Source organism: Trichoderma camerunense (genome assembly GCF_050948025.1).
Source record: "Trichoderma camerunense strain CBS 138272 chromosome Unknown V8C40scaffold_2, whole genome shotgun sequence".
NCBI classification, from domain to species: Eukaryota; Fungi; Ascomycota; class Sordariomycetes; order Hypocreales; family Hypocreaceae; genus Trichoderma; species Trichoderma camerunense.
The window spans coordinates 1957088-1971127 of NW_028145368.1; the positions used below are offsets into that span (position 1 = coordinate 1957088).

Below are 14040 nucleotides of genomic sequence, written 5' to 3' on the forward strand. Positions count from 1 at the left end.
AACCCCGACTTACACGCAATCCCTCGACAAAAGCTGTTGGATAGACTGAAAGTTTTCAGCTTAATGGCAAAATTCCATCTCCGAGATGTGGATTAAGGAGCCTGATAGTACGGCGTTTTTCGGGGACCGAGTAATTCCTTCAGTCTTGAACCGCTATTTCTTTTATTATAAGAGACGAGCGTTTCCTGGTTATCAATCGCATCTCTCTCCACCATGATCAAACCGCATTCACCATTCCCAGCAACTTCTTATCAGATCCAAATAAGGAGACCTTGAATCGCATCATAATCTAACATGTCATCCTCTTTGTCAGACGAGAAAACGACACCTTTCCCGGAGGAGCAAGCGGACCTTGGCCAGCAAACCTTGCCCTTGTCCAAGGATGAACTAGAGCCCGCGCCTGATGGTGGTCTCAGAGCATGGCTCGTCGCTCTTGGAGCCGCCTCCATCTTTTTCTGCTGTATGGGCTTTTCCAATTCTTTCGGCACATTTACGCAGTACTACCTGACTCACCAACTGAGTGATCGATCTCCCGATGATGTGGCCTGGATTGGTTCCCTATCTGCATTTCTGCAGTTCTTTGTAGGAATGATTGGAGGTCCCATGTTTGATCGTTATGGTTCAAAGGTATGCATAGTATCCATCCTGCATTAATGACAAGAAAAGCAACTCTCATTTTGGAGATTTTTCATAACTAATCGTGTATTAGGTTATCCACCCGGCAGCTGTCATCTATATCTTCGCCGTCATGATGTTGAGTCTATGTAAGACGTACTGGCAAATCATGCTCGTGCAAGGCGTCCTCATGGGCGGCACTATGGGATTCCTGCAGTTTCCAGCCATGGGCAGCTTGTCGCAGTATTTCGATAAGAAGAGAGCTGCTGCTTTCGGTGTGGCGATATCTGGCTCCTCTGTCGGCGGCATCATTATGCCTATTGCCGTGTCCAAGATGCTCAACAGCTCCTCCCTGGGCTTTGGATGGACAGTGAGGATTATAGGATTCCTCATGATACCATTCATAGCATTTTCTATTGCAGTCATCAGAGCTCGTCTGCCACCAAGCGCTGCATCGTTCCTAATCCCTTCAGCGTTCCTCGAAGCAAGGTACAATTTCATCGTCATCTCCACCTTTTTCGTGTTCATCGGCATGTTTATGCCCATCATATTCCTTCCAACATATGCCGTGTCACGAGGCATGGGCGCAACACTTGCTGGTTACTTGCCCGCCATCCTCAACGCCGCATCTACGTTTGGCCGCATTATCCCAGGAGTACTGGCCGACAAATACGGGAGGCTGAATGTGTATGCCTTTGGGTCTTTCATCACCAGCATCGTCATTTTCTGTATGACAGCGACAAAGAACAATGCGGGAATCATTGCATATGCTGCCGTTTTTGGCTTTACTTCTGGGACAATCATATCCGGAGCAACGGTGTCCATCACAGGATGTGCCAAGGACCCACGCAATATCGGTACTTATACCGGCATGGGTTTAGCATTGGGTGCCATTGGTGCATTGATCGGGCCTCCCATCGATGGTGCCTTTGTGAAACATTATGTTGGATTCTTTGAAGCAGCCATGTTCAGCGGCGCCATGTGCCTCTTTGGTGGCATTGTCGTTCTCATGGCTAAACTTGCATCCCATGAAGGGGTTTTCAGCAGATCATGAGCCGGTTGTATAGCATTTGCTAAGCGTATAAGGCCTTAGAGAGGAAATCGGGATGAGAATTAAATTGAAAGGTATATCTCAGCTCACTGGTATTTGGGAAATAGAAATAATGATAGAGGCTCGGCGTTTATTTAGGAAGACGGATGTAACGGTTGCTTCAACTTTCTTTTTTCAGTAAATATACACAAATTCGTCATTCTCGCGGTCTGTGAGGTCCAAGAAGGCATTTTGCCCAATGTGATCCTCTCTCTCACCGGATCCCTCATCATCCTGAAGCAACCCATTTTCATGATGCCGGGCTGTGCGGTAGTGGTTTTGCATAGATCTATCAATGATGACTGCATCCTTTCCGTTGCGCACGCGTGCTTTAGCTTGCAACTTATTGAGAAGAATGAGATTGGCCCACTGGATTAATATCACTCCAACCAAGGCTGAGAACACACCAAGGCATGAACGCAGACCAGGTTTATATGCAGGCGCGTCTCTGTCGTTGAACAGGATAGGGCCGATAATGTTACCGACAGAGCTAGCGGCGTTGTACACACTCATGATGATTGACTTTTTCGTTGTTCCAGCAGTATTGCCTACGATCCAGGAGACGATGAGTGGGTTACCTGCAAAGATGAAGGCCAGAAGATAGTATCCAGCAAGTAGTGCTCCCTGGCTTGAATCTCCTCGTGGGACACAGTAGAGAATAACCAGTCCGGCCACAACTGGCAACATGAAGACAGCTAATATGGCCCCCTTTATCTTTGCTTTTTGAGCCAAAAAGCTTGCGAGAAGGATAAGAATGGTTTGGAGGGCTCCAAACGGCATGTTGAGTAAGCTGGCCTTGTATTTGTCAAATCCGAGTCCATTGATGATCAGAGGGCCAAAGGTGTTGGTAACGCTTGCCCCTATATTGAGCAGCAACGTGATTCCAAACCAGAGATAAGTCTTGGGCTCTAGAGCAGCCTCGATGACGTGGTTCCATTTAAACTCTCGGTTACCGGTGCCTGTCTGGTTGGCGCGAAGCCGCTCGATTGCCTTTGGTTTCTCTTCTTCGGTCAGAAATCTTGCAGACAGGATGTCGTTGTCCAGTTTCCAATAAACAAAAGGTACAGAGATAACCGTGAGAAGACCAACGAAGAGAAAGATGCTGGGTAGATATCGTGTTAACCAAGTCTCCCGAGCTCTAGTGTAGACGACGAGTACTTACATTTGCCACTCCCTCAAGACTTTGGATTGAATTCGCCCCAGACCATACGAAACGGCGGCAGCAAAAATCGTAGCGGCGCCGTTGGTTCCATACCACGCAGCAACACGGATCGGCTGCTCAGCTCGTCGATACCAGTGGCTTGTGATGACGCTGAATAAAGGCAAGCAACCACCCTCGAACAAGCCGAGGAAGAAACGGGCTGCCATTAATCCCGAAAAGGTGTTGCATGCCGCCATTGATGTTTGAGCAATACCCCACCCGAGACAAAGGATAGGCATCAAGATACGGTGAGGCACCTTGACAATGAGGAAAGACGAAAATGGCTGGCATATCAACTGGGCGATTGGGCCGATGGACCCAATGAGAGAGTATTGTCCACCACTGAGGTGCGTGTCTTCTTTGAGCCCATATGTCGCGCCAAATCCCAGCACAGATTTGTCCTTCACAGCTCGTCAGATTTTATTCCACATATCTAGCTGAAATGATCTCATGATGTCAATCTTACAAGAATCTGAAGGAAATAAACCCAAACCAGGATGACCAAGATGACTCTATCAGTCTTTCGCAGAATCCGATGGTTCTCTTCCTCGGACACTTCAATCTTTTGGTCGCCGATCATGGCCAGAGCGCGATCAGCTCCTTTCTTACTGGACTGGCCATCTTGTCGAGAAGGGCCCGGGAGTTGGCTGTGTTCTGCGTGCTGCACTTCTGTTGGCCGCTTATCGTCGGGGGAATCCATCGTGGTCGCCGTCGATGTCGTCGATAATGATGATAGTAACTCTACTTATTGCAGTATCAAGGAAAGGACGCGCAACAGGACATGGATGAAAGGGAAAGAAAAGCACCAAGCCAGCTTGCACGCAGTAAACAAAAAAACAACCAAAGCTCTGTGATGGTCTTGACTAACCAGCGTTGGTCAAGGGAGGTTCACGCGGAACCCTTTATATGGTTATCGGTTTATCTGCCTCTGCCGTCGGTAGTTCAGGCACTTCTAGGCCAGCCATCCGCTAAAGATTGCCCAAATGGTTCAGCGCTGGGGCATTTTGCTGCACCCCGCATTCTAGACTCTAACGAGGGGTCCGCTAGAGGCACGGGACTTAGTTTAAAATTTGAGTGCTGAGATTACTGGTAATATCAGATCCAACCTGGTTCTTAGTGTATACTGTCTACAAGTTCAGATGCATATGCCTATGTAGTAGTGAGATATCTCTTCTATAACTGATGCTAGAATGCGGCAAACGTTTCTCCTCCCATCCAAGCAACGGTAATGTTACTGCGTGCATGTAAGAGGACTCTCATCATTATCCCGACGGCGAGACAGCCTATCGCAGCGAATCTAGAGATGAGCCGGATTTACGCGCCCGTTTGGAAATGATAAACTACTAAAAAGTTCCAATGCTACGCTGGACGCTTTGCTTATGACGTGTGCAGCCTCCTCTTGAATTGCCGAGAGCCTAAATCAACGTGACAAGGGCTATGACTCGTCGGGAATGCGGAGGAGGTGTCCAAACCCCCAAGGCCAAAGAGGGGGATTACGAGGAAGCAATTGATTGGATGCCTAGGTACCTGGGTAAGACAGCAAAATAGGTGTGCACAATGAGAATTCACTCTGACAGTGTCGAAACATATATTTATTTGTATGAGAGGCCTGACTTCTAAACTTGACATAGTATCTACTTCATATTTGCATCCAGTGTTAAGATGTATTACTTCAATGGTACCGAATCATCTACCAAAACCATATACTGGATAGACTTTAGCTGTATCTTCATGCTGATAGGATTCCAATATTGAGTATCTACCTTAGTGGCGAAGAGAATGTAGAGATAAGATGTCTCTACTAAGAATCGGCTGAAGATGTCAGTTCAAGTCCTGACATATCGGTGTCTTTGCGCATGTAGAGGGACATCTTGTATAAGTACAAATCCATAGAAGTTCCCCAGTAGTTTCGTGTGTTACCACTAATACCTGTCCATAAACAAGAATTTTCTCGGTGACGAAGCTCTTCACATGGATGTATATATGCTTAAAAGACGTGGGCGTTTCTCTACCCGCGACTATTATTTGATGTATGTCGGTGTGTTTTCAAGCGTAACTATTGCTACAGACCTGGACGTACATAGTCCTTAATGAAATATGGTTTAAATAGAAATATGGACAATTTTTACCTAATGTTATTAAGCATGGCTATAGATATCGCTGCGAACAACTTGAGGTATGACCCTAGCAGCATGACATCAGAGACCGATTTTCATCATAGACCCCTGTTGTTAGATGTTATGAGGTGGTGTTAGGAGATGTAGAAAGGGCGCTGTGTTATCTACGTCTGAACCCTAGAGGAACAACCTTCATTGAAGAACATCATTTTGTATTCTTGATGCCATGGAGTTTAACACAGCTTTTCGGGCTTCGATAGCTCTCGAAGTGTTATCCTGGCTCGTCGAAGCCATGCTTAAAACTAAACTTTCCAAGGATGTACACTAACTACTGGGCCTATTCGGCTACTGTTATTAAGATATTCCATGGTCCATTCTAGTTTCTTTTAATAGAAAAGCCACGGCGACCGCTACCATGAGTCAAAATCCTAATCTACGTCTGGGTCCGTTTTTCTGAAGCAAGGATCTGCTAAGTTGGTTTATGTGGACGCGCACTTACCACTGACTCAATTGCAGTGACAAAAAAGGGGGTGGGAAAGTTTAACATGGCCCCGAGACTGCCGAGCCATTTAATATCCACCTAATGGATATCTGTGCATAGAATTTATGGAGTAAAACGATGAATAAAAGTTCCATCTGATTCAGTCATTGCTGGGTAAAAGGGGAGGAAGCTCAGAGGACAGCAGCAATTGTAGACGGGCTTGTAAGCTTTACGTACCCAGCATGTTATATGCAAGTGCTCGTTTAACTGGGGAATCAGAGATCGATGTTCCATTCTTTTGGCCGTGCGGGCGTGCTGGACGCATGCAATCAATAGTAAGCAATCTCGATTTGTAGCGGGCCTTGCGGGCTGTGGAGCGCAAACCGCGAAGCTTGTCTTTGCCACTAGCTACCTCGTATCAGAATGGAGGTTGGCAGTCGGATTAATAGTAATGGCTGTCATAAAATAAAATCGAACAGATGATCTGTCTGAGAAGGGTGTTTGGTTCTTTTGGCTTGAAAGAAGAGCCGTAAAGGCATTGATAAGCTGATCGTCTTCAATATCATCATCTTATGTGCCGGCGAGATATTGTCCGCGGAAGCGCCATGAGAATGATACGGATTGCTAGCGTGCTAGCTTATCTTTGTGCAGCCAGCCGTCCACCGCCATGGCCCCTGCAGACAATTAACTCGCAACGGACAACTCATGGGAATCGCGCCGATGGCTCTTGGCATCGGGGTCCGATGCTGTGCCTGCGTACGTATGCGTGTCTCCCACAGTCTGCGGGCCCGGACCGGGACTGGGTAGCGGCGGGACACGCGGGGCCGGCAGCACAGTGAGAAGACGGCGCTGAATCGGACAGTGACAAGGCCCGAGCTGAGGTTTGCACAGGCAGAGCCAAGCCGGGGAGGCTCAACGTTGACGCAGCGGCTGCAGGCGCCTGCAAGGTATCCCGTACGGAGCTGCTGCAACTTAATCAAGGCGGAAGCGGCGGGTAACGTGTGCGGTCCTGGCTCGCGGTATGTCGTCTACTGCGGTGAAGGTGACGGAGGCCATGCAGGCTGCCGATCATTCGCTGAGAGGGTCAAAGCTCCGTACGCCCAGGCATGAGACCATCGTCGTTATCAACCAATTGTTTGTTGCCTGGCGGACACCTGCAGGACTCTGGCACGATATACTCGTACTCGTACCCCCCCTTGATGATGCCGCTATCGAAGCATGGCCCTCGCATCTCTTACCCCGAGCACAAGCAAGCCGAGTCAGCCAAGAGGCCAAGCTCTGGGAAATCGGTGAATGCGACTCGCCGCCTCGGCACGCTGAGACGTGCTCCAAGTGTCCCGCATGCTGGCTCCACCGCGATCGTCAGCAACCCTGTCAGGCTCGATGGTTATAAAAAGCTTGAGGGGGAAAATCAAGGAAATCGCACAGCAGCTGGTGGGCCTATGGATCCACGTAGGCCTTCGGCGGTTCTGGGGAGGTCCAGCATCTTGCAACTTGTTTTCGTCTGACGGGGTGAGAAAAACAACATCCATGGATATGTTCTGGTCAGATGGGTAGGTATGATTGAAGACTTCCATGATGGATGGAGCAGCTTCCAGCGTCTTCTGTCGGATCGCTTGCAGTGACATGTGGCAGCAGGGCGGCTAAGCTGGAAGAGGCACTCCGGAGGCTCCTTGTGCCTAGTGGTGTGGCGCTAACCGAGGCGCTATCGCCTCAATGTGTGTTCATGTTTGCCGCCATGCGGGAACAAAATGGATCAATTGGCAGCGAAAAGATTTGCAGTGCGTGAGGAAAGAGGGCAGAAGCAGAAATTGTGGCTGCAGAGATGCCCTGAAGGCGCTGCATGGCCGGCGAAAAGCGCACCGTTGGGCGCCACAGAGGGTTAGCCATGGACAAAACGGGCATTCATGGCGCTGTCTGTCCCTGGCAGCCTTCCCGGAATATGCTCGCCTCGCCGGGAAGATTTTTTCTAGCCACATTAGTGGTTCTTCTGGTGCTATCAATATCAGTGATGTGACTACATGCCCACTACTAGCCCATAGTTTGAGGCTATACTGGGACTCCGTAATGCTGGGCTAACACAACCTGGAATAGCCAGCAACCAGTTTTGCCATCAAATCATGAGGAGGTTAAAAAAAAAAAAAACTCGCTCAAGGAATGGAAACGTCGTCTCCTCTTTTCCCCCCTTGCATCCAGTCTGTTTTTAAGCCTGGATCCCCGCCCTGAGCTGGACAGAACCTTGTCTCTCGTTAAATTTCTTGGCTGCCCAGATCTTTGCTTCTTCTAAGCAAACGGCATCGTTTCGTCACTCGCTCCACAAGGCCGTCACTTACGCCAGCAAACACCACGCCGATCACCTCGGACCCTGTGCTTCTGACATCGACTTTATTGTATTAGGGCCAGCATTGGCTTGTGGAGAGCCTCCCGTTGGATCCGATGTCTGGATGCCATTGATCCTTACTAGATCCAGCACATCTGTTTCCCCCTCGCTGCATCTGTGTCTCTGGTGCTCTTATATACTATACCACGGCCAACGGTTTCGCTTTTTCCCCATTTTATCCACCGTCTTTTTTTTTGAGCTTGAGCCAACTACATACATACGCTTCCGACTGCGGGACAGTTCGATAATTCAGAGTCACCATGGCTGGAGAGCCATTCCCTCCCGTCCCTCCCCTTCCTGCTGCCCCTGCCGCCTCCCATCAGTACCGTGGTTCTTCAGAAATGAATCGGATTGAGGAACACGACGGTGAGGCGTATGACGGCAAGTTTGACGACCAGTACGACGAAAAGTATGATGAAAAATATGAAGCTCCGACACTCGACACCTTCAACACATTAAATACGCTGGCCCCTACTCATGATGACGGCAATGGTGCTGTGACACCGATGAGCCAGCGTGCTGAGGCGAATCGCCTCAACGATGATCTTGAGCTTCTCCGCGCTGAGCGCATGGTCTCAAACCAGGAACATGACAACGCCTCCAAGTCACGGACAAGAAATCGGCATCACAACCCCGAGCCTGAGGATGCTTTTAACCAGGCCCCCACAGAAGCCACGCCGGAGAAGAAGAAGAACAGAGACGCTGCCCTCTATAAACTATGGCTCTTCATCAGCAAATTTCCTCGTTTCTTCCGGTACATCATTTACCTTATCCCTGGTGCTGCCTTGCTACTAGCCCCTGTCCTGCTCGGTACGTTCAAGTTCAATGGAACTGAGCACGCCGTGGGCGGCACAGGAGGTGTGTACATCATGTGGTTTGGCATCTGGCTTGAAATTGTGTGGTGCTCACTTTGGGTGACTCGGATGATTACGAATCTTATTCCGCCTCTATTCCACAGTGTTGCTCGAATGGTCGGATCGACCAATGCCCACAAGTGGCGGGACATTGGACAGCGTCTTGAGCTGCACACAGCCATGTTTCTATGGTGGCTCGCCATTCTCATCTCCTTCAAGCCCACTATGGACGGACATCGCGCCCCCGTCCCAGATGGCGATTCTGGAAACGTTCACATGCACTGGATCAGCGTCGTCAACAAAGTCATTATTGCTCTCTTCGTCCTGGCCGCGCTAAACTTTGTGGAAAAAATTCTCATCCAGTGGATTGCCCAAAGTTTTCACCAGCGGACATACGCAACTCGAATCGAGAACAACAAGGCTGATATCCGTCAGCTCGTGTGCCTTTTCGAGTTTGCAAAATCCAAGCTCGAAAGCACAGATACCTTTTGGAAGGGCAGCGCCGGCAATCCCTCTAGCAGCGGCTTACAGACGCCCATGAAAGCTTTGCACAACAATGCACGCCATGTGCTAGGAAAAGTTGGACACGCTGCTGGCAGAGTCGGCAATGATCTCCTGGGACGAAAAGGCGCTGACAATAATCACCCTCGCAAGATAGTAGCTGAGCTGCTGCGCAACACTGGCTCGGCACACACTCTTGCTCGCCTCATCTATCGTAGCGTAGTTCGTGAAGGCCGCGAGACCGTTCATCTGGAAGACCTACAGGCCGGCTTTGAAACGGTAGAGGAAGCAGAAGCGGCTTTCAGCATGTTCGACAAGGATCTTAACGGTGACATTTCTATGGACGAGTTTGAGGCTGTCTGCAACGAGATCCACCTCGAAAAGAAAGCCATCGCAGCATCACTGAAGGATCTCGACTCCGTCATCCAGAAGCTTGATAAAGTTTTTCTCTTCATCATCGTCATCATTGCTGTCATTGTCTTCGTTGCCATCCTATCAGACTCGACGGCCGCCGGCCTTGCGTCTGCGGGTTCCTCAATACTTGGCCTGGCCTGGATGCTTCAGGCGACAGCCCAAGAATTCCTCCAGTCCATCATCTTCGTCTTCATCAAACATCCATTTGACGTCGGTGACCGAGTCACCATCTACGGAAACACGGGAGCCACACTGACGGGCGATGATTACTATGTCACGGAAGTCTCACTTCTTTATACCGAGTTCAAAAAGATGCAAGGTCACATTGTCCAGGCCCCGAACTCGCTGCTCAATACTGTCTTCATCCTCAATCAGCGACGATCCAACGGACTTTCAGACTCAATCCCCCTCGAGATGCGATTTGGAACGCCGGCTCACTTGATCGATGACCTCAAAGCCAGGATGCTGGAATTTGTCAAGGACAACAAGCGGGACTACCAGCCAAGCATCATCACCGAAATGACTGGTTTCAAAGAAGTACGATCGTGCACTATGAACATGGTCTTCTTCCACAAGAGCAGCTTCCAAAACGAACTTCTTCGACTGAACCGCCACAACAAATTTGTCACGGAGCTCATGTACCAGATGGTTCAGGTGGGCATCGAGGCACCCCTTCGGGTCGACCCTGGTGGAAGCCGAGAGCATCCCATGTACTGGGCAAATATGCCTGCGCCGCCTGCATACGGTAGCAGCAACAGCGACACTCCGTCCCAGGGCCGACCTCGCGCTACCTCGAGCATTCACAGTGTGCCAAATCAAGAACCTATCACTGGAGGGTTCCAAGATGTGTTTGAGAAACGACGAGAACATGTCCACATGCAGAGGATGGCTTCTATCCGAGAGAAGGAGAGGGGACTGCAGGAGGAATCTGACGCAGTGGCTCAAGCATCTACTACATCAGCACTGGCCCCAGCCATGTCAGTCGACTCTCAAAACCAATCGCGGTCTCGCTTCTTTGGGCGGGCACGGAGCGGAACTAGGAGCATCAACAGTCATAAGGACATGGTCTAACTCTGTGGTGCACTCCCTTTTACGACATTGACGGCCGGCCCCCATTTTCTGCCTTGTCCTTTATTTTTCTTTTTTTAATGACTCTAGAGCATAGATTGAATGGTTTGCTGGGGCCAAACCTTGAACATTGTCATTGGGTTTATTCTGGTTGAAGCGATTTACTCTCCTTTATCACTCTAGCAAGCTTAGCATTGCATTTTTCTTTTACGGGCAACCGTATGGGCAGGTTGTTGTTGGACAACTGTTATTGGTGGCGCAAATGATGATTTAATGGATAAAGCAGTGCTCACTGGCTGAGACAGGTGAATGGAGGCAGCGAAATACGTTGCATCCATATAATGACTAATATGGTATGGATTAGAGACAACAGACTGTAGAAACTACATGTGTAGATTAGATGTATAAATCAGCCACGAGCACTTGCTAGAACAATTGAATAGCCAGACATGATATCCTATTTCTGGCATTGATGAACTCTCTTTGAACTTTGAAATCTCGCCAAAAGGCTTGAGGGAATCTTCAACTTCTATATGAGTGTAACTGTCCTCTCTGGTGTCAAGGCCGCCGGCCAGACGCTCTTGAACCACTCCTCCCTCTTCGCCTGTGCATTGTGTGTAATCGTCAACAAACCTATCCTCTCAAATGTATCAGGCTGGCCCTTGATTTCTGTTAATACTAGAAAGGCATCTGCATCGATTCCTCTTTCGCCGGTTTTCGCCTTTCGTACTCCACCACCTCGCCCTTCAAAACGATGGACATATAGCAAATGACACGGGGCCAACTTGCACGATCCTTTACCAAGGCACGAGAAGAAGCCGTATCGGGCCGTATCGTCAATCAGAGCATCAGCAAAGAAGCCAAGACTTGCGCCCATCACGTCCAGCCGGGGTTCCGTGAACTCACAAGGCACCCAACCTTCCGCTGGTAATGGAAACGTTTCATTCGTATACAGAGTATAATCTGCGCGGGGGAAGCCGGCCTTGCCTTTCCTACCGGCCGGCGTGGTGCACCCTCGACAGCGAATCCGCCAGAACGTGCGTCCTAGAGATGCCTTGAGGCGGATGAAGCCAGAAGTCACTTGGCCAAAGTCATCTTGCCCAGCGACGACACATTCTGCGGCTTCGATTTTGCCCTCGAAAGATTTTGAGAATCTTGTTGCTGGAGCGATGAAGCCCAGTCCGGATGGTGAATCGATGCTTGCCCATGACCAAGATGGTGCTCTCCAGTCTTCACCTCTTGGCCGATACTTTGAGAGCGGTGCTCTTACATACCAGAGTAGGCCCTCCATCAAGGTACTGCGCCAGATGCCCGCCAAGTAACCATCTCCCATGTTTTCAGCAAGAATTCTTGCCGTCGCGGAGAGCGCAGGAAGCTTATCGGACCCCTTGGTCAGATTGAGCTTTGCATATGTTTCGACAACCTCCATCCAGTTGCGGTACAAAAGGCTGGTAAAGTCTTGACCGACAAGACCGCCACCATGCTTGTCTGGCTTCAGACTCGCCGGCCCCTTGAGGCTCGCAACATTCAATCCTCTCGGGGCGGGCGAGAAATGTGGTGCTATCTGGCCTGAGCCGCATTCACATTGAAGTGTTTCCTGGCATCCGACTTGAAACTCGGATTTATTGCAGTAGAGAAGGCGTCGAGAGAGCATTCGTTCTTGGTATACCCATGCGCGACTGAAGAGAGGGAAGTGCTTGAAGAAGGATGCTTCCATATTTTTGGTGCTCTTTCCGGCACCGTTGCAATCCCTGATGCCGACGTATACATCTGGTTGTCCCGGCTCTTTTATGACGATGCAGTGATCCGGTCTGGTCTTGGAGAAACATCCACCAAATGAGCCGGGTGATGCGGATGCGGCTATGGTGATGTAGCTATTCCGGTATATGTTACCCATTTTGGTAGATTCTATTTCCCAGTCACTGCGAGAATCCTGGATGATGCAAAGAGAATCGATCCATAGATATTCAATGCAGAGCTTTCGGCATAGAATAACGGCATCTTGAAAAGTCTTGGGCAGTTTTGTCCATAAAATAAAGTGATAATACTCGTTGATCGTGGACGATAATGTTTTTGTATGGATCAGCGTCGGATCGCCCCAGCAGTGAGAAAGGCAGGCATATGTTCCCGTCTTGCCTTCAGTTATCACTAGTTTTATCCCAACATCAGCGCTGGAGTTGCTGATTTCGGTTACATGAAGGAGTCTTTTAGGAAGTGCCACGTTCCGCCCGGCATTGCAGTTCAAATGACCATCTTCACATTGTTTTATCAGTTTGGATGCTCTATCGAAAGACGTGGAAGAGGATGTGTCTCCAGTCAATACGCCTGATGGAGGCATGTTGGAAACTCTCATCTTTGCGCCTATATAGAGGTTAGCCGTAAATGGAATCCAAGGGGTTCTTCGTCTGAACCAACGTCTGAATTTAACTAACCTCTCAGATAAAAGAATTGAATATGTCGAGGACTTTCATTCTTGAGCGTGACCTCTAATGTAAACTGTGCTCCAGTCCATCTAAGTTGCGTATTGTTCGGGCTGAATTCCGGGTAGGCTTCGAACATTCCCGACAAGAGGAGGCTCAGAAATTTGCACCCTCTGCACCCACGGCCTGCCGAAAGAGTGACATGATCGAATTGGAAGGGAGCTGTGTTAAACGAGGCTGCTTTGCGATGCCTATAGGGAAGGTTAGTCGAAAGAATTCACTAATTGTGGGCTACTTGCTTGTCGTCTGAAGGGTTTGGGCAGTTTAAGGTGCAGTTGGACGTGTCTGACGCAAAATAATCTACACCTATTTGATCTGCCTTTGTATAGTTTGCCGTATGAATAACATCTTGAATGGAGACTGTGATTGATTTCATTTTGACAAAGAAATAGGTAGAATAAATTCTGGGATATGGATGTCAATCTGGAAGGGGGAAGAGAAGATTCGAGTACCCCGCGGATTGCATCAAATGCCTCCCATTTTGGTGCTGACAAGAGTTTCAAGTTGGAGGTGACATTTTGTCTTTCACAAAGGAGTGACCATCCAGAGCCTTGATGTCTTGATTTGTAGTAAGAGCTATTACAAAAATCATAAAATCATAACTACTTGTGTAAATAAGTATTAGGATATACACAAGTATGTACATGCAGCGTAGGTATTCTTTGCTTGTTAGTACCCATCAATTGGTCTTTGTCTGTGGAGCAACGTCGCAGTGATATTACCGAGCGATACACTGAGAATCTTCACTGTCTACTCATTTACAGCTACCTTTCTAGATAATAAAGGGAGAGATGCGGCATAAATTTTTGTTAAACCTCCGCCAAACCAGAGGATTTCCA

General features: G+C 48.9%; 5 protein-coding genes across 5 annotated transcripts; 3 read left to right on the top strand and 2 right to left on the bottom strand.

Moving 5' to 3' along the window:
- The first annotated feature begins 58 nt into the window (after positions 1-58).
- Positions 59-1855, top strand: V8C40DRAFT_233398 (major facilitator superfamily domain-containing protein). Its single transcript, XM_083213352.1, has 2 exons — positions 59-627; positions 710-1855. Exons 1-2 carry the CDS (start codon positions 295-297, stop codon positions 1667-1669), a joined length of 1293 nt encoding a protein of 430 aa, XP_083078056.1. The 5' UTR covers positions 59-294; the 3' UTR covers positions 1670-1855.
- On the bottom strand, positions 1755-3770 carry V8C40DRAFT_99639 (major facilitator superfamily domain-containing protein). Its single transcript, XM_083223713.1, has 3 exons — positions 3373-3770; positions 2868-3307; positions 1755-2807 (listed from the first exon to the last, which is right to left on the bottom strand). Exons 1-3 carry the CDS (start codon positions 3604-3606, stop codon positions 1841-1843), a joined length of 1641 nt encoding a protein of 546 aa, XP_083078057.1. The 5' UTR covers positions 3607-3770; the 3' UTR covers positions 1755-1840.
- Positions 3771-6348: 2578 nt separating this feature from the next.
- V8C40DRAFT_233404 (uncharacterized protein) lies at positions 6349-7133 on the top strand. Its single transcript, XM_083213353.1, has one exon. The coding sequence runs from the start codon at positions 6611-6613 to the stop codon at positions 7010-7012; it is 402 nt and encodes a 133-aa protein (XP_083078058.1). The 5' UTR covers positions 6349-6610; the 3' UTR covers positions 7013-7133.
- Positions 7134-7603: 470 nt separating this feature from the next.
- Positions 7604-11179, top strand: V8C40DRAFT_233405 (Mechanosensitive ion channel-domain-containing protein). The gene has a single exon (XM_083213354.1). It carries the CDS (start codon positions 8145-8147, stop codon positions 10722-10724), a length of 2580 nt encoding a protein of 859 aa, XP_083078059.1. The 5' UTR covers positions 7604-8144; the 3' UTR covers positions 10725-11179.
- A 71-nt stretch (positions 11180-11250) lies between these two features.
- On the bottom strand, positions 11251-13280 carry V8C40DRAFT_282606 (HET domain-containing protein; the record flags this gene model as incomplete). Its single annotated transcript, XM_083221816.1, has 2 exons — positions 11251-13082; positions 13154-13280. 2 exons carry the CDS (start codon positions 13278-13280, stop codon positions 11251-11253), a joined length of 1959 nt encoding a protein of 652 aa, XP_083078060.1.
- Positions 13281-14040: the final 760 nt, after the last annotated feature.

Bases quoted from the DNA above. Each gene is read 5' to 3' on its own strand.
- V8C40DRAFT_233398 (XM_083213352.1), top strand. From the start codon at position 295: ATGTCATCCTCTTTGTCAGACGAGAAAACGACACCTTTCCCGGAGGAG. The intron at 628-709 runs GTATGCATAGTA...ATCGTGTATTAG, and splicing joins TTGATCGTTATGGTTCAAAG to GTTATCCACCCGGCAGCTGT.
- V8C40DRAFT_99639 (XM_083223713.1), bottom strand. From the start codon at position 3,606: ATGGATTCCCCCGACGATAAGCGGCCAACAGAAGTGCAGCACGCAGAA. The intron at 3,308-3,372 runs GTAAGATTGACA...CGAGCTGTGAAG, and splicing joins TTTATTTCCTTCAGATTCTT to GACAAATCTGTGCTGGGATT. The intron at 2,808-2,867 runs GTAAGTACTCGT...ATATCTACCCAG, and splicing joins GTCTTGAGGGAGTGGCAAAT to CATCTTTCTCTTCGTTGGTC.
- V8C40DRAFT_233404 (XM_083213353.1), top strand. From the start codon at position 6,611: ATGAGACCATCGTCGTTATCAACCAATTGTTTGTTGCCTGGCGGACAC.
- V8C40DRAFT_233405 (XM_083213354.1), top strand. From the start codon at position 8,145: ATGGCTGGAGAGCCATTCCCTCCCGTCCCTCCCCTTCCTGCTGCCCCT.